Source organism: Aulonocara sp. 'chitande type north' Nkhata Bay, linkage group LG3, assembly GCF_057382095.1.
Source record: "Aulonocara sp. 'chitande type north' Nkhata Bay isolate Kocher_YH1m ecotype deep benthic linkage group LG3, A_spYH_male_GT1.1, whole genome shotgun sequence".
In the NCBI taxonomy this organism is placed as follows: Eukaryota; Metazoa; Chordata; class Actinopteri; order Cichliformes; family Cichlidae; genus Aulonocara; species Aulonocara sp. 'chitande type north' Nkhata Bay.
In genome coordinates, this window is record NC_141346.1 from 46338618 (window position 1) to 46358412 (window position 19795).

The 19795-nt window shown below is 41.4% G+C and overlaps 1 protein-coding gene across 2 annotated transcripts in view; it reads right to left on the bottom strand.

Moving 5' to 3' along the window:
- Positions 1 to 456: 456 nt before the first annotated feature.
- Positions 457 to 19795, bottom strand: part of usp53a (ubiquitin specific peptidase 53a) — a 31410-nt gene continuing 12071 nt past the window's right edge. Inside the window, exons 5-17 of one of the 2 annotated variants that reach the window (XM_086283373.1) lie at positions 18924 to 19034; positions 17997 to 18079; positions 17688 to 17772; positions 17048 to 17194; positions 15595 to 15744; positions 13579 to 13747; positions 12375 to 12521; positions 10968 to 11105; positions 7692 to 8451; positions 6841 to 6908; positions 2854 to 2920; positions 2028 to 2752; positions 457 to 1935 (exon numbers count right to left, since the gene is read on the bottom strand). In XM_086283373.1, coding sequence (XP_086139499.1) covers positions 1859 to 1935; positions 2028 to 2752; positions 2854 to 2920; positions 6841 to 6908; positions 7692 to 8451; positions 10968 to 11105; positions 12375 to 12521; positions 13579 to 13747; positions 15595 to 15744; positions 17048 to 17194; positions 17688 to 17772; positions 17997 to 18079; positions 18924 to 19034 — 2727 coding nt within the window. In that variant the 3' untranslated portion in view covers positions 457 to 1858. The remainder of the gene's footprint in view (positions 1936 to 2027; positions 2753 to 2853; positions 2921 to 6840; positions 6909 to 7691; positions 8452 to 10967; positions 11106 to 12374; positions 12522 to 13578; positions 13748 to 15594; positions 15745 to 17047; positions 17195 to 17687; positions 17773 to 17996; positions 18080 to 18923; positions 19035 to 19795) is intronic. The other variant, XM_086283380.1, reaches the window with a different exon arrangement.

Below are 19795 nucleotides of genomic sequence, written 5' to 3' on the forward strand. Positions count from 1 at the left end.
TGAGAGAGTTCTGTGCTTTGGTGAAAACTAGAGGGTTCCACAGAGGAGGGAAACTACAAAATTATTACAAAATGTTTTTAATAATATCAGTCCATGTGTGCTAAAGGGGGCACCTTGATAAAGCAAGGTAAAAAAAAACTTTTTTGTTTTATTAATTTGGAAATAGCGTTATTTAAAACACTTTAAAAAAATTGATTTCAATGGAAAAATCAAAATCATAAAACTGTATATTTGTAGTTGGGTAGCTGTTATATGATATGAAAAAGTGCATTCAAGACACGACTGCAGGTGGCAGCAAAACCCCACATTTCCCACCAGCTGCCTTGCACAGCGACGTCCATGCTCCAGCCAAAAGGCAACATTTATCATCATGGAGAGTTTATTTGGATAATTTGATTTCTCCTCAAATCCCTGTTCTAAGCTTTGCTTCCCCGAAAGCAAGAGCTGACACGAAGATATGGTTAAGTAGAGCTGTTTATTTGACAACTGTTCAATAAAAATAAAATTAAAACGCTACAAAAATTCTTTAAAATCAAATTGTACAAACCATGGCTTCGATTTAATCTCGCCTCAACACAGAAAAATACAAAAGGCACTGCGTATTAGTCTGCTGAATATATATATATATATAAAACATCTGAACCAAAAACAGTAAACCAGTGAAAGTCACAACACATTATTAGTAACTCCCTTCATAAAAAAAAAAAAAAAAAAAAAGCAAAAGCCATATCTGATCACCAGATGACACAATTAAATCATCTCGTGTCCTCCAAGTGCAGACGTGCTGCTCACAGAAGCTATCGAAGAATCAAGTGACCAAAATCCAAAGAAATTATTCTTCTAAAGAGAAAAATAACAGAACCAAGGAGTGTGAAAAGAAAAAAATAAACAAGGAAAACAGTGCAAAGACATACATATATATATATATATATATATATTTTTTAAGGAAAAGAAAATTCCGTAAAGATGATGGGATATGTGCAGGTGTCAATGAGGAGTAAGGATCTGACGCAGGCTTCTACCAACAGGCAATCAATTTAACACATTGACCCATCACCTTTTAAACCCACTCCAACACCCCTCCCTCACTCTTGAACAGTTATTTTGGTATACCAAACCTCTCACGAGTGTCTGACAGAGGCAGAGAAGGAAGAAAGTCCAACGCTGGTTATTTGCACAAGTTCACGCGCAAACAAGGACCCGAGTCTGTTGGCTTTACGGATTGTGCAAAGATGTCTCATCAGCTAAAACCTAATGTGGATGTCGTGGAGATTCACATTCATACGGATCCTTGGGATCCATTTTTTAAGTCGTGCCAAAAGCATATCTAGAGATTTCTGACCACAACTGGAACCTTTCCTTCTAAAACCCCCTGACAGGCAGGTATAACTGACAGAATTGGGGCAGACACCTCAGTCATAACACTGAAAAGAGAATAGTTAAACAAATAAGGGCATTCCACAGGATGTGCAGGAAGAGTGTGACTAGGAGGCATAAACAAAGAAAGAAATCACTTCATCTGCTGTTTAGTAAGTTGGTTTTACGTGACACATTCTTTACCTTCCCAACCCCTCTGCGTCCACAAATCCAGCAAAATATTTTTAGGCATAATTCTGTTTGTACCTTTCTGCTGTGCAAATTCACTGTTCAAAGCTTTTTAGTAGCTAGAAAGCTAATTAAAGACACCTGACATTTTTTTTTTAGTACAATCTCTTTGGCATCCAGTTTCATGTCCAACTAGCTGTTATGACAAGTACAAGAGAAAATACCTCTCCACATACGAGTCAATCTGTAGCAGTCGCAGTGCTTAACAATTCCTGTTGGCATCCAGCCATCAGAATCATTCAGTCCATAAAAATCATAGGAAACCATGCTCATCAAGACCCTTCGGAGTAACTGGATTCCACTTCGCAAAAGTCTTAGGAGTGGAAATGCCTGGAAAAACAAAAGCCAGAGAATCAGTCAGAGATTTAAACCAAACAGGTGCATGTGAGGTCTTAATAAAAGTGCGCTGTGCTTTTGCATACCTGATTCTGTTCTGCTTTTGGAAGGTTCTAGTGTTTGAACATCTGTCAAAGGGTGCCCCCTCCCTTCGACATCGCTCTCCCCTGATGACATATGGTCCTGTGCTCTCACGTACACGGCAGGCCTCTTGTGGTATTTGGCCCGGTAAGTATCTGTCATACAGTTATCCACTGAAAAGTAAGTGGTGGGAAGAACTCGATCTGTCAGAGTTTGAGAGTCTGTACCATCATCGTGTCTGGACTTTGGACTGGGTAACCTCTCGTCGCTCTCGCTGGCCGACAGATCGTTCCTCTCCTGGTCTGACGACCCCGACTTGGAGCTGGCATCTGATGAAAGCCTGTGCTCGGCAGGCGTCTCGATCCACCGCCGGAGGCTTGTGTGCGAGTGGGGAGACGAGCCATTTTTAGGTTCGCTTCGGGAGCTAAACCACTCTGGCACCTCTGGTGGTAAGGAGTGGATGCCAGATGGGTCTGTGCGACTGTTGCCAAAAGTCTTGAGAGGTAAAGGTAGAGGAAAGCTGTGAGACAGAGAGTCTGCAGGGCCAGAGCCATTCTCTTCTTGCTCCGAAAACTGTCCAACAAGGTCATCTGAGCTGTTCCACTCAGAGCTGCTGGTCTTTGCTAAGTAGGGAGGCACAGGGCTGCTGTCCACATTCTTCTCTCGCTCGTCGTCCAGGCCATTGTTCTTTTCCAAGATCCCGGGTGTGTACCGGAGGGCTCTTCTTCTGCTTGAGCGCAAAAACAGAAACATTTATATTTCACTTAAACTTGTGAAAAGTCAAGTGAAGCATTTCGCTAACAACGTGCACTTCTGAATAACCTTTTTTACCTTTGTAACAGCTGATCAGACAACATGTTGGACTCTTGGAGTTCAGGAGATTTTCTCCCTGGTTCATCTACACAAAAAAAATACATTTTCATCAGTACTTTATAACACAAGACCCTAATTTTGTAAAGTTATCACAAACAGATGGTCCAAAATAAGAGCCAGGTAGCATCTGTCACGGGTTTCCATTTGAATATTGCTACAATATCTACTTTATTTTTTTCCTGTCTCTCTCCTGCAGAGACATGTTATCTAACAGGGGTCATGGTAAGGCCTTTTGCCTGGTGCTGCGAGAGGAAGTATCAAAGCAGCTAGTCTGGCAGAGCGCCCTCAAGGCCCCAGTGTACCACTCTGACTGTCTGATCCAGCCAAAGAACATGGGCCCTCAAAGGGAATCTGGGTTCATATCCAGGCCTGTTAAGTTCGAGCCAACAGTCCTAATAAAACAATAAGGACCTTGATTGAACTCTAACTGGTTCATAAGTTCAGTCTAAAAACTAATGAATACAACAACAGACGAAAGTAACAGTCTTTTAACCTATAGGCCAAACATATCCCAGTGAGATGAGCCTGAGTTATGCTGCTAGTACTTGGGGCTGATGGTTGATTTTAGCCATGAGATCAGCACAAACACATGTTTAGAAGCAGGTCCCTGCACGGGGTCGGGTGTGGAGCTTTGCCAAGTTAGCTGGGCGTGTGTGATTTACTTGGCCTGCGCCAGACAACAGCTGACTAACAGGACAAGGAAGGGAGTGAGCGGCTGAGGACCATCTGTGATGTGTCAGCATACCCCCTCACCCCCACCCCCCACCGCTCTCTCAAAGCATTAGTGGCTAAATCCTTTGTGCTGGCATGCAATTACGCCGGGGTCAGACTCCAGACTTTACATACACTATTGCGTTTTTAAGCCGCTAAGACCATGCGACAATTCCCAATTTGATGCTGCTGCTGATTTGTGATGTTGGCAAGCAACCGTAACAATATCAGTCTTGATAACAAAAAGGGATGCAGTTGACGATGATTTTCTCTGTAGAAAATCCCCTCTCCGTCTTTAACGTCACGTGCAACAATGCAGAGAGAAAACTTGAACTTTAGCACTTAGCTGGTAAATCCTCCAGGTTCTGTGATTGATCTAATAACATTTCCAATTTTTCAACATAAACTTGAAAGTATGAATTAAAGTGCTTAAAAATGTGAACACCACAAAGAGAATGAGAAAGCATGAGAAAAAAATCAGTTTGAAAGAAAAGAAAAGGAGCTTTGAAAGTTTAAAACATTTAAACGAGGGTCATCAAGAACTGATCTGGTATCATTTTAATTTGCTGAAGTTTCGTTGACCTTTTTTGACTATTACAAAAAATAGAAAATAAATAGCACACAATGTAGCTTTAAGGCAGTCAAGTCATGATTCCAGCCTTGTGTTGTCTGATGTACTTAAAACATCTGGAACATCAATCAGAAGGGCATGCAGGTTTGCAACTCCAAGTTTCCAAGCAGGGAAACTGAACAAGAAATATCACATAAGTGAATCACAAAAAGTTGGGAAATGGCACGGCTTTTTTATGTTTCAGTGTAGCATGGTAATGGCACGGCAGTAGGTCAAAAGCCGTGGCATACATGTGTACTCATTAGCATCATTCACTGGCTTGTTAAGTGGCATTAATGAGCCAAGCAACTGGCTCTTAACGTGCTACATCATGGACACAAATAAACAGCTATAAAAGATGTATGCAAACAGAATGTAGAAGGCATCCATGTAATGGTATAAAGGATGAAATTCAGTGACATTTAACCTTTTCTGATTGTCATGTCAGTTTGGGTTTTTTTTTTAAACTAGATCAGAAAGCATCATAGTTGACTTTTGGCAACTATGATGATGATGACAAACAGCTGTAACAGCTTCAAAAGTGTATTTCTGTAGATAACTAGTGAGGTCTGCAGAAGCCAGTAAAGGAAAAGTGAGACAAACGCATCAGGTTCAAGTGTCCGTCCAATATGCTGGCAGGCGGGCAGGACGTACGATTTCACAGCGTGTCAAAAGTTCTGTCATTAAGGTGGCAAAAAAGGCCCCGACTCGAATCTCTTTCCTAGTGCAACAAGCCATCAGAAGAACGAATATCTGCGGTAAAAATGTCAACAATGCTCCTCACAACTGCCCTCCCACACGAATGTGCTTTCCGAAAGGATTTTAGTCTTTAATGGTCTAGTGGAACCTGCTCAGGCTTCTCTGAAACTGCAGCTCACGCCAGACTACCACCACTGAACTCGTGCCAAATTGACTCTGGACACATTTACTGCGGCTTGTCAATACAATTTGCAGGCAGCCAGGCGTAAATATCCCATACTGATTTCAAAAATAGCTACCAGAGAAGAGTCCTCAAAGGCCCTTTCAGGGGTTTTTTTGTTCTGTTTGTTTTTTTTTTAAACAAGGTTGAGCTTTGACAGTTCACAAAGCAACATTTCAAGACATTTGTGAACTACAAGACAGCTGTGGGTACTTTTGAAATATAACCAGGCCCTGTGAAACATTACAAACAAAAGAGAGGGAGAAGGATGAGTGGATGCAGCTTGATACAGATATAATCATAATTCCTTAACAGCCTGAATGAATAAATGAGAGGATCGATGAGTGCTTGTCCTAAAATTACTAGCAATAACTAAACTAAAGCAATACTACAGTTTGTTTGTTTTTTTACATTTTGCCAGATTAAAAACTGTGTATGCCACAGTAGTCTTTGCCTCCTTGCCAGGGCTTCAGTCACATGAATCTCTCTGCATGTGCTGATGCTCACAGACAAAAACAAGACCGGCGATGCTTCTGTTTCTCAACTTGCCACCCTTATGTTGTAGCTATATTTAACTCGGCAATGAACCTCAGATCATACCTGCATTTTCTTTTGGGAACTTGAAATAACTGCAGAGCTGTAAAACTGCATTTTATTTGAGCGGTGTTTGAATACCACCTTCTGACAGGTCCAGTCGTGGCATTTTCTGTCTGGCTGGGCACAGCTGGGTGGCCCCAACAAGCTCACTCATCTCCCCCTCCAATTCAGGATTAACTCAGGGTATTTCCATTGAGGGAATTAGCAAGGCATTTTTCATTTATAGTTTCTTTCGCTCCTTTTGCAGTGCTGATAGTGTGCATCAGCAAGCACATGCTAGATAAAGAATGTCAAGGGTGTCCAGGAGACAAGCCCCCTAGTGCTATTCGTGTCACCTTATCTCCCTCCCATCCTACCTAGAGGATAAAAAAAAATAAAAAAATACTGCAACTTCGCAACATGACTCATAGTTAAGACTCATCGTTTCTTTTTCCTTTTAAAACAGAAGTTCTGAGCTCTAAACCCGATTTTCACCCCAGATTTTGCATCCCTGTGAATCTAAAAGTTATTGTACTTCCTGTAGAAAGAAACCATTATTCACCGCAGTTAACAGTTGAAAAGGTCCTTGAGGGTTTTTTTTTCCCTCCCCCCTACCATTTTCCATTTGTTCTTCTATTCACTGAAGGACAGCCAATTAAATAAAATTAAACTGAGCCTGGCTAGTATTTTTCCACACCAAAATAACAGTGTTGAAGGTACAAAGCTTGTTCCCCACATGGGCTCATTCTTCCTTTGAGCTCATGTAATTTCACTAGGTGCTGCATAACATAAACTTTACTCAGGAAAAAAAGGTCAGGGCCAGTCAGTCTGGAACCAGAGCGCACACTTCCATACAGTATCCCTTCAATCAGGCTGTGACCTTAACACGACTGATAGAACAATAAATCAAGGAAACTGCAGCATACTATCTTAATGTTTCAGGTCCTTACAACACATGGAAGTCTATTGGGGAGAGGAAGTATCTTCAGTATCAGGGCGGAGCCTTTGTCAGAAACTGATGCTTTCATCTATTCCCCTCTAATGTGTGACGAAAAATGTACACACATCTGGAGATTTACTTGAATAACGACAAAATACTAATTTTTCACTTAAAGCAATAGTTACTTACTAATGGAAATTGTTGAGTACAGCACGTCACTCTTCAATTCATCACTTCTTCTCTGAGGAAAGTTATCCCTAAAACACAAAAAATATAGTTATTTGTTTTTTTTAAAAGAGCCACGAGCTCAGAGCAGATAAAGGTGGATAACAACGACTTTAGTTAGAATCTGAGTGCATAGTTGCATCTCCAAAGAGACAGTGCAGTAGCATGATTTGCATCCCAGTATGAACCCAGACATCTTATTGTAAGTGTTATGCTTTTATCTCCTCTTAGATCGATAAGATGTATTAGAGAATAAAAATAATACAATAAAAAAAAAAATCACAATTTCAGTTTTAGTGGCTTCAAGCTTTAACCCAAACCAGTCACAAAAACATCTTAAATCATGTTGAAGAATTAATAATTAAGGAGACTCTTTACTAGCGTACTGTCAACAGATATGCTTAAATAATGCACCGGCTTTTGAAGAAGTCAGCTATCTGAGGCTGCCCCTGCTGAGTACAGGAGTTGTCAGCTATATGGGATCATTATCTACAAACAAGCCCTGAACTACAAATACAACAAATGACAGCCCAGCAAAATAGGATTTGTGCATCTGCCTTGTGTGCATTTATTGTTAAATGAGACCTGCTATTCTTAGATCAGTTTGTTTGTAATATTTTATTATTTAGAAATGGCAGCACTTCCGAGACTCGAGTCCTTAAATGAGTAGGCCACGAGATGACAAAGCGCCTCTATGATGCTGTCGTCATGCAGGAAATATTGTGTCAGCTTTTTTTTCCTCTGCATCATGCTTTGCAGTGCAGAGTTTTGGTGCGTCTGGGTGATGTAAACCCAAGTGGAAGGATCTGTTTTACCTCATCAGATGCAGCTCAGGTATGGGCCGGAGGTCCTTGGAAGAAATGTTCTCTACAACGGGCGAGTCGAGATTAGCTGAGCCATTGCTCAGTCTATCACTGCTCTCATATCCAGATTCAGTTCTCTGAATCTTCCAGTTGTCACTGCGCACTTTAAGAGTTGCTGAGCCCTTTGCTCTGTCTTTGTCAGTGTGGCCCCCGCGGCTGTCCGAGTCCAGAGAGCTTCGGCTGCCACCTATTTCGTGCTTCTGCTCGTCCTCGTAGATGGTCATCAGGCTCTTTGGCTTACGTTCTTCCCGGCCTCCCCACAGATAATCTCGATCACGTGAGGGCGACTGACTATTGGGTCTCGTCTGGGGGCTGTGCTGCCTTCGTTCGTGACTTACATTCCCGCTACTTAATACGCTGTCTACATTTAGCGCTTCCCGTATTGGCTTCCAAGCTCGACCGGGCCTGCTGCGGCCGTTCTCTATATTTCCAGAAAGCCCTCTGGAGTCTTGGCTGCTGTCTGTATCGTATCCATTTGAGATCTGATCTAGTCTCCGCCTGTTATGACGACTAGTTACAATGGGCACATCAGGTAGCACTTGGTGCCTTAAACGAGAATTTTCATTGGAAGACCGGCCCCCAAGCTGCGGTGTTCGCTCAGTCCGAGTGGGACCTTTTCCTTGGCTGCTGTACAGTCGAGTCTCCAGGTACTGCTTGAAGCCATTCTCTGGAGGTGAAGCTGAGCGGGAGTAGGTCCTGTCGTGAGCTGGGTCTGAGAGAGAGAGAGCGAGAAAAAAAATTCATGCAAGAGCTTAAACTAATATATCTGTAGAGGATATTTATTAGAATTTTTTCGACTGGCATGTTGCAGGAACGATATTACAAAAGGAAAGTGTCATAAATCTCATTGCAAAAGGTAAAAATTGACTTAAACTGGCACTTCCACACAATAAGACAGGGCTGTGTTAAGAAAACAGCAGGCTAGGTGGAGAGTGAAGGAAGGGCATGATGACAATGGAGTTTCTGACATTTATGTCTGCAGCAGGCAGGAAAGTGTAAATTACAACCACAAGGAGTCGAGTTTCTTCCATGCTGTGTGCACAGAGGGCAGCCAGCTCATGCACAGACATCCATGCAGATATCGATGTCACCGGTGTGTTCCTACATAGAGTCTGGCCCATAAAGTTTTGGACAATGATACATTTTTTTTTTTATAAATTTGCATCTTTATATATCTACAGAACACTTTCAGACAATCAGACTGAACTCCACCGTCACTGACTTTCAATTTGAATTCAAGTGGTTCGACAAAGTATTGCATTAACTGTTTAGGAATTACAATAATTTTTGTAAACAGTCTCCTAGTATCTCTATCAAGAAGCATTTGCGTGCTTCCTATCATTCTGGCTGTAAACTTGACAGCTCGAAAAGTTTAGAATAAATTTTGAGAAAACATTTTAGGGGTGTCGAGTGGAGTCATGTTAATAATCCATTAAAATTTGTCTTGCATCCACTGAGGTCTTCAAGGACAACATAATTTATTGGTCGAAAATGGACAACAAAAACCTTACAACTCAGAAACTATGAATCCTACAAGTGTGCGTTGTATTGTTAACATATGCAAAGATCTTTATACAAATTTAAAAGATGTGACTTTGGACCTCTGGCCTGTCCTTCAAGGGCAATAGATGGATGTGAAAGTCACAGTGACAATAGTGCTGTATGTCTCTTATTGTTTGCATTAACATATAGACATATGGGAATTCTAAATGCCACATTATTTTGGACCTTAGGCCACTTCTTCAAGGTCAGGTAGGGTCAAACTTTCATTAAATGGATTCTAAATATCACATTTAGTTTGAATCCAAATATCATGTCACTTTTAACCTTTAACATCAGTTTTATATTTCACATTTGTCTTTCTTTCAAGTTGATCCCAAATGTGTTTTTACTGTACTTTTAAAAAGAACACAAAAAAGAAAATAAGTATATACAAAATACAATACTATTACCTTACAATTAAATGCTGCCCAGAGAGTGAGCAGCCTTGGCGGAGGTTTGCGCTCTCTGAATACTTCTTGTTATTGGGCTGGATTACAAATTTTTCATGTTTTCCTTTCACAACGTTGATACTTAAGTCTTCTCCTACATTTTTAAGCAAAATCTGGTACTTTTTACATAAAACAAAAACTAGTGTCATGCAAATTTAGATTGCAAGGATCATCTGTTAAATGCATTCCCCTAACCTAAAGCTGGCAGCTAAAGGCTCCCTGCCTTGTACGGGAGTCATCATCTAAATGACGGGTAAACCTGATCCTTTTTTCAGCGTACAAAAATGAAATTTTATTCTTCACATAAAACTGTCATTCCTGGGAATAAGCCTGCAAGAGATGGAGTCCCCTGCTTTGGATTTTGCTGACTGTGTGGCACAGTTAAATCACTTTAAACAGAGCTGTCTACAGTTTTGCTCACATATACACCACGATACCGGCCTGTTTTAAAAATTTTCTGCTGCCACCTCAATAATGTCAAATGTACACATGACTGTGAATCATTTTGGGAGAAGGGCAAGATGTTTAAATCTATACGGTTAAAGATCATGGAAAAATTCCTCAGGCTACTGAGGAAGTTGATTGAGCTTTTCCTGTTTCGTATCGTCGAGAGTCTGAGAATGAACTATGATACGGTTAATTTATACTTCTTAGATTAACCGTAGTGTCACCTCTAGAATCGCCATTCATCACAACAATGACACTAGGCTGCCTTAACCTGGTGCATTTATTCATAAAGGGATGCAAGCTCTGTGCTAACACAGGCTACCGCTGTTGTCATGGTGGATTTGGTGTATTATATTGTGCTTGATAATCCCCCCCACACACTGACACTTAATGAAAGCAATGATATGCTGAAGGAGTATTAAAGTAACCTATATTAATCAGCATACTCATTAAGGCACACTGACTTAATTTGTGAGAAAAGTTTGTGCAGAAATACATTTTGGAATCAAATTTAAACCTTAGAATAAAAAAAATTAAAAAATTAAAATCAGCATTTGTTGCTCTTTGGTTTGATCTGCTTAGTTTCTGGTGTGTTTAATAATATTGGTGAAGACTACAGGACTACAGGGATCAAGGCAGGCACCAACAGACGTCAGCACCTAATCCCCTTTCTAACACATTGCTCCCAAACAGAGGGTGATATAAGGGAGGGGGAAGGCTGGGCTTTTGTAAAGCAACACCTGGCAATTCTGTGTATGTGCAGTTTTGCAGTCTGTATAGAGCAACCCACCTCTGTAGCGTGACTCCACCCTGTGTTGACCAGTCCTATCAGGCTCTCTTCGGGGTGAATGCGCCCTACGCATCTCTCCTGCTTTCTGGGCAACTTCTCGAGAAATCTCCCTAAGGCGGCTCTTGTGATTGCTTTTCACTAAGAAACAAGAAAAGACAAGAAAGGTATTTGAGACATTTTTTCCCCCTCACTGTGTGACGAGGTTATATAGCCAGCACTTGAATAACGCTGACCCTTAAAAGAAATAAAAATAAAGTAGCGACGGGGCATTTGCTGAATCAGGTGGAGATTCCCACCATTAAAGTATTTTTATCCCCGTGTGCATAGATACATCTATCACCGCTACATCCTTTTCCTTGTCGCTCTTCGTCCCCGGCACCCCCGAGGCACTGAGCAGCTGCTGAGTGTGTAGACACAGGCGAACTTTACGGCACATTGCTGTGCTGATGGGAGAGGAAAGGCAGCGGGGAGGAAACACGGCCATGCAGAGGCTGGCGCTGCATCTCTGGCCCCACACTTTCTTTAAAGCAACGATTGGTCCTGGAATAATGCTGTTAACCATGTGAGATTTTAAAAGGAAGCGAGCGAGGACGAGGTGGCATCTCAGAAAAACAGAACAAAAAGGAAACAAAACATTCATATCATTCCAGATTTTTTATTCGTTTAATAAAAAGAAAAGAAAAGAAAAAAAAAAAGCGGCGGATGTTTTTGAGATTCCACACATTCCGCAAAGCAGGAAGTGTAGCAGTTTAACCACACGATGAATCAGTTTGATAAATTTGACTCTGCTACTCCTTAAAACTGCAGCAGCTGCTGACATTTCATTGTCTTGCAGCATCCCCTCCCATAGTGATCTGTTCAAGGACACGAACAACTTCATACCAGCAGAATGTACAAGGATATCAAAGAAGACGCCGTTAAATCGCATAAATAACTCCTCTTCTCAATTCACTCTCCCCTCTGCTTGCAATTAAGCATGTGCATAATGACCTCTCTCTCTCCTCACTAAGGGTCTCTAATCCCTTCTGTATTACTAGCATGGCCAGATTTAGTTTCGGAGCAAAGACATTTAATTATCTCTTCCGCTAGCTGCTGTTCCAGATCTGTGCTTGTCACCACTCTCCGAGGACAAAATATTTATGAATTAAGGAGTCTTTTCAAGGCTGAAAAACTGCCACACAACATGACTCACCTCTCTGTTTGCATCTCTTCTTATTCACATCAAAACATTTGTGTGTAAACCATAAACTAGGTTTACACAGGTTACATAGCAAAGTGTAGCAGTTTGTAGCAGGTTGGTTTGCGCTGCTAATAATTTGATTTAATTTGTAATAGAGGCAAAAATGAAATTAAAAAAAAAAAAAAAAAAAGCTGCTTAATCCCTCCATATTCGTTCCCCCCCTTTACCTGTTCCCCGTCCTCCACTGGTCTGAGTGCTGCCCCTGCTGAGGATTGAAGGGGTTTTCTTGAAAAGATCCTGGCCCAGCAGAGCATTCAGGTTCTCTCTGGTGAGGTCCAGTTTTCTGGGGGAGACTGAAACTTGGGACTCAGTGACTAGAAAGAAAGGAAAAATGTTTTAAAGGTAAGGCCATGCATGTAGGCGTGTCCTTCCCATGAAGAAAAAAAAAATCCTGTTGAGTGAAGATCAATAAAATTTAAAAAAACTAATTTTACCTGAAACTACAACACAGAATTCAATTACAAGATCCACACTGTGTACTACTTCTTGATTTTTGGAGGATGATCCAGTTTAGTCGGGCGCCCTGTCAGCTCTGACGGACAGTGAGCACTTGCCACAGCCTGGACCTGGGGCACAGCCAGCGTGGAGGGCTGGAGGAGGGTCTTTAAAAGGGATAAAAACCTCCCCAACCACACAAATCCAGGGATATGTAATCCCAACAGGAGAGATGTTCAGCTGTTCACATCAGCAGCGGCAAAGGCAAACAGTGCATTTGATTTGGGAGGTTTTTTTCCTTATTTCCCCCCCCCGACTTCTGATTTAAATTGTACATTTTAATTTTGTTACTCGGAGGGAGTATGGAAATTTTTCAACTAAACAGCCGGCTGTGTGAGAATTTTAAGTAGTAAAAAAAATTTTAAAAATACATTTCCATGAAAGATTTAGTGCTCAACTCAAGCTAAAGGTTTACAGAGGCAAATAAGCCACACTTCAAACCCCACAGCAAACATTCACCTCAAACTTGAGACTACATTTGCATTTCAAAACAAACCACTCGGAAAACTTTGGCTACACTTTGCCATTCGACCAGGCGGTAGTAGTAACATTCAGATTTTCTTTTTCTTGGCCTCCAACACTGCACTAAAAAGACAGGCATCTGCACCAATCAGCTTCACTTTAATGGCTGCTTGTTTTTTTTAATGGTGGGACATTATAATCAAATGGGGCATTTGGGATGTGACACCACATAATGAATGCTGAGAAAAAGACAGTTGGAATATCAAAGAGAAACACACAGGGGAGTTTGGATGGTGTCATTTCCACAAAAAGACACTCAATCAACAACATCATCACACCTGATATAAAACTGCTATGACGAGGCTTTTAAATGCCAGCATGATGACCTCTGAGGTTATTTTTAAAACATCGTACCTTGCGCTTCTCCATTAACGGGGTTCTTGCTGTGGGACTGGCTGCTGTTTTGTTTTGAGGCATCTTCTGTGGCGATAGCGCTCCCATTTTGATTGGCATAAAAAAGAAGAAGAGGCTGGAAGTGACCTTTGATACATTTACTGACGACATCTTTCCACCGGGAGCCGATCTGCACCAGGAAACAAAGAAGAAAAGAAGAAAAAAGCAGGGTCAATTAACACATTTTAGCATACCGTATAATACTATACCTTCATGTGTGATAGCACAAAGTGAACCAACATGCATTCAAGGGTATAAATATATATAAAATTCACATGCAACTTCAGACTATGTGTGACAAAATGGGGTGTAGCTTTAATTTGTGAGTGAATATAACACACTAAGGCCAAAGCACACAATCACATTAGCAAAGCTGTGTAAGGTGCGCGTCTCTCCACAAAGGTACCACAAAGGCAGGCTGCAGGCTAACAGATGCTTCTGTGCTCCTTAATTAAGCAAATGACGGGGGTAGAGGGAGGGGGGAGAAAGAGAAAGCAGGTGTGGAAGAGATGGCAAAACAAGGTAAAGAGCAACCAATTCAAAGGAACACAGACAGAGGGGGAAAGGATTTTGACTTGGGGAATGTGCACATATACAATATAGAGGAGGAAGACAAGCCGTGATTGACAAAGCATGTTAGATCAAGGCAAAACAGAGACACATCTGTGTGATTTTTGGATCCTCTTTTCAATGGTGAGGCACAACATTTTTTATCTGAAAGGGCCAAAGACATGTTAAGGGTTAAGACTCTTGGCCAAATCTGCCTTTCTGTTACAGCTTTTTCTCTTAAAGTCTATTTTTTTGCCCTCCAGTTTTCAGAAAATCTTTAAATGAATGTTAAAGCAGATATATCTGTGAGCTTCAAAACAATCTCCAACCTCTTCAGCTAAAACCAGTAGAGCTTTATCTGTTGCTAATGTTACATATCATTTACCACTAGTGCATTAACATCGGCCATGTTCTGATTAATGCAAGTGTCTTTAAGCTACCCATGACCCACCATCCGATCAGAACAGCTAGTGAGTTACTGCACTTAGGATTTTGTGCAATTTTATTTCATGCAATGGAAACACAGTAATTGGGCTACACTGCAGCAGTCATTAAGGGGCTGGGACTTGGGGAGTCACAGAAACACTGGCAAGTTTCATTCCAGGTATGGACTTGGCAGGCGCAGAGTACTCTAGCTCCTCCATCTCAGTTGGGAGGGGTTGCACACGCAGCACAAGCTGCTGATGGATTGACACAGAGCCAGCCGGCCGCTGCACCACAGTCCCCGTGAAAATTGTGAGGATGTGAGACAGAAGGCATGCTTGCATGTACACACCATGAAAATAAATCCAACATTAACGGGAAAAAACAACTAAAGGATGATAGGATTCAAAAGTGAGTGTGCACAAACAAACTACCAGAACACAGACACACAAAACCCACTTTCTACATCATGCACACTACACATTGTAACGCAGCATTGTCACATCTCCTTAAACTTTACCCAGCTTCATAAAAAAAAATAAAAACGTCTTTATTAGCTATCTGTGCTTTACTACTGCAGTGCTCTGAGACTACAGAGTAGAGTGTTTGCAGTAGAAATCAGGCAGGAAGTTGGGAGTTTGGCTGACTCCTCGCTGCCATAAAGGCTCATCAAACCAGAGGCTCATGAAGCGCAATCAATGTGGTCCTTATTGGACGATAAAAAGTCTTTGTAACAGAGATAAGAGACTGAACATTCGGTCTCGTCTGTAGCAGCTTCTGCTTATCTGTTCAGTGATAACATGAATCCCAAACTCGGATTTTTTTCTTCTTTAGAAAAAGCTTGCACTAATTCTATTCTAACATCTAAAAATACCACAAGGAAGGAAAAAAAAAGACTTTTCATATGTGTGCTGTACAACTTCCTTGCTATTATAATAAATATGTTTCTTATTTTCACATGTGACTCATTTAACATGACTTGAGCACTAGTGCACGCTCTCTCACCTCTTTGACTGTTGCGTCATCAAAGAAGACCCATTTGGCAGATTTGGTGTGGAAGGTGAAGGCACAGTAGTGACGGCTGGAGTAGCAGATCATTCCCACGAGCATCAGCTCTCCCTTTTTGGCATGCTCATCTGTCACCCTGTAGAAGAGCTGTGTATACACACACACACACACACACACACACACACACACACATGCATCAATTACACAGTTAAATCACCACCAAAGTAAGTTGGAAGGCAGCTAAATGATGCAGAGAGCTAGCAGCGTCAGTTACTCCATTTGTTTACAGATTAAGGTCTGAGGGAATGAACTAGCATTGATTCGGTAATCAGTACAAGTAAAGGCTGGTTTGAATCACTGCAGGGGCAGCATATCTTTCCATCCTGGCTACAGGGGTAACCTAGTACTATGCTGTGTTATTTTCAAATGATACAAAGTGTGACTTGTTTGTCCCTCCCATGATTCTTGTACAGCCAGTTCTCCGGCTCTCACTCACTCACACAAACAATGGATTTCAAAGCAAATGATGGTGGCAGTAAGCTCCCTTTTAACGCCCAATAAAGTCACATGAAATGTGACTCCCCAATGAATAAAAGCCTTTGTGGCACATTAGCGGGTGGGTGAGACTGAAAATTCTTCCCATGTCCTAATTTTGTCTGAGTCGTAAAACGAGTGGCTGAAACGCTTCAATCCAAAATAAAAAGATAAATAAATAAATCAAAGTTATGTAAGGTGTAATTCGTATGAGCACGTCCTCACATCAACTCCACTGATCGACTCTGGCTTGTGGAACTCATCCACGTGTGTTGGATGTAAACACTAACAAGCACATATTAAGTAATGTGTCACTATAGTTTATGTTTACTGTGAACATGGCTGAAAATGATCTATGTACATAAACAGAAAGCAGACTTTTATGAGAAAAAAAAGACAACATCACTCCAGCTGTGCATACTTGTGATTAAGAATATATGAATATAAATTAAAAAACATAAAAACAAAAACAAAGTTGTGCTGAACCCCCCCATCTCAGTGGTATCCATTTAGTTGACATGTTCGCTTAGGAAGGGATCCACGCACACACACAGACACACAAAGATGAGAGGAGGGGCTTTTTGACAAGCTGACCAAGGCCAGCAGGGGCTTTTTGATCAGTGGCATGGGCCAACTGGGCATTGGGAGTTGACGGCTTACGCAACTACCCCGATTTACAGAGAAATAAATCCCTACTTTATTTCCCACATATGTTGAATTGCACAAAAAAAAAAAAAAAACAACAACAACAACAACATCAAAACAGCAGGGCAAGAGGCACTGCTTGTGTAACAGTTGTATAAATAATAATTCACAAATATACTGACACATTCAATAAAATCTCTGAATACTCAGATTAATCCAGTAAAACGTCATAATGTGTAGGATATAGAAACTAATGCATGAGATTGCTCACCGAGGAAAGATTGAGAACAGGCCCTAGTGAGCGGATAACATCCTCAGTGAGGTCCGACTGGTCGGAGTCCCACACAAAGCCTATGGTGACAATTTCTGGGGAGTTCATGAGGACTCGTCTGATCCTGATCTTCTGGCCACAGTTGCTCTGGCAAAAAGAGAGAGAGACGCATAGATAAAGACAACAAAAACAAGTTCAGCTGGTTAGAAAGTAGCCTACGACCACAAAAAGCCCCCAAGAAAATGTACTAATTGGAAAGAGTGCCCTTAAATCACACATTTTACTGAAAAAAATGATTAATTTTGCTGGTTAAATAAGGCAAGATAAGATTTTTTTTGTACTAGAAGGTTTGTAATTTAAATGCTATCGAGTTACACGCAACCAGTTTGAGCCAAAGAATCATGGCATCTGGCCAAATGTGTCAAACGATGCTAAGACTGAATAATGACATTTTAACTTTCTTATAATCTTTCTCACACTTCAGTAATGGCCAATTTATGAAATATGATATGTACTGGGTGTACTAAGTAGCAGCGAGGCCAGTCAACAAAGTTGATGTTTTCCAGATTGCTCTTTCACGCAACATCAATGTCATTTTTGGGTGTAAATGCTTCAGTAAAACTCTGGAAGGGTCACTTACTGGACAGTTACGAAGGTCCCCGATCGTACTCGCTGCTTTTAACACGTCCCCAAAAGACTCATCTCTCCGCTGAGGCGTCTGTTGACTGAGAAAGAAGGCAGTGTAAACAGCACATTGTCAGCAGAACTATAGGAAAGAACAAGCAGAGACAAATAAAGATAAGGCACGCTCAGAGACAAACACACTTTTGAAATGCCGCAGTCAGCAAAAGAAATCAGAGTTCTGACCTTGTGATAATTGAAAGAGAGTGTGGAGCAAGACAAATGACAAAAGGGTGCTAAAGGAGGTTACATACTGTCTTTGGCTTACCAGAGTGCGGTGGTGGAGACATAATGCACCAGCTCTGTAAACGGCAGTGGGTCAGAAGATGCCCCACAGCTACGGCACACACACTGCAGAAGAGAGAGGAGAGAGTGACCAACGTGGGCGACAAACAAAAGGATAGAAGTTACCAACAAATTAACGAAATAATAAGTGCACATGTGATTTCGCAAACGTAAGCACTGCATATGACTGGTTAGCATATCAGAGAGTCACTTTCCAGAAATGGGACAAAACCAGTTCTTTGATTTTTGGCTTATTTCCCTGTGATCACATATAAACTCCGAGCTCTCCAGTATCCTTTTAAGTCAGACAACTGACATTATCAGGCGTACGATTTCAGGCCTCTGTTTGAGGGAGGCAATGCTCATTTGGGCCTTTATAATATTTGCAGGATAGGGTGCCCTGAAGTCGAGGTGGAACCAAATCCACCGACTCTGCTCCTGAGGGATTTAGTCCAAAGGCGTATTATTTGTTAGATTCACAGATAGAACTGGTTCGGGACAGAGACGGGCATCAGAGCCACGGGGAAGAGTCTTGTGTTTGTGTGTTTGTGTGTCTGTGTTGCGCCGAGGTGGAATTTATGTGTACTCTCCTGACCAGAAACACCCTCTATATTTCACTGGGGGCGAGCCAGTATCAAAACATGACTGATTGGATTTCTATTGTCTCAGACGGTGATTAATACCTGTGTGCGCATGTCGCTTAATCCTAACACTGTCTAGTGTGTCTGGCTTTTCCACTCAACACAGTAGAGACTGTGCAAACAAAGATTAAACAAACTAAAACACACACACACACACAAAGTGAAGACACAAAATTAATATAACCAACTCGTGCTTAGATAAGCCAGAATAAACAAGCAAGCTTCCAGGGAATATAATATTTATTATTACTTCCTAGCCTCTTACTGACCTGTTCATAAAGTGACATGGCGAACTTCTGATGTGTGATGCAAGAGTTTGAAGTGCAGGCATCTGTCTCCTCAGGCACAATGTGCAGGTGGATCCTCTCCAGTATGTTTTCCTGTGACAGGACAGGAAAACTGTCAGGTATGGGGCTGGTGGTGGTGAGGGGGAACATTCCACACAGCCTATAGTTTCTCTCCAATTCAGCGATTTCCAAGACAAAGATTGCAGTGTAATAAAATATACGGCCCATATTATACAGAAACTTCAATTTTAGCAGTCGTGTTGTAAACCTTGCAGCAGAAGGAGCACGTTAAAAGAAGAAGCTCCACTCCGTTTTAGCTCCTTCCTGGTTCTAACGCTTGTGAGTTTATGAAATATTAAGGCTGTGAGGTAGGCCTGCAAAGGTTACAGGCTATACTTCACAGGCTGTTAATCTGACACTAGCCAACTCCTCACATAAATTCTCTGCCAGCACACTGCTGCCAATGCTTTAGAGAGAAAACGCTCAAGGGCAAAGATCTGCGCGGTATTAAGAAATGGTACGTCCACATGAGACAAAGAAAACTTTGGAATTTCAGTTTAACAATCCCTCTTCTGAAAAAGCAGGGACATGATTTAAAACGTAGATAAAAATCTGCAGATCATTTAAATGATGTAAAGCAGTCAAATGCAAAACATCAAACGTTGTAACTATGAAAACATGAAAATATTTTGAATAAGATACCAACAGTTCAGATAGAGCATCATATCTTTTAACAACACCCTGTACATGTTTGGGAACTAAGGAGAGCAACTGCTGTAGCAGATGAAAGCCAAGGGAAAAAAAAAGAAAAACCAAGAAGGGGGTTTTGCATTTTGGCTTGACACTGGCTTTAA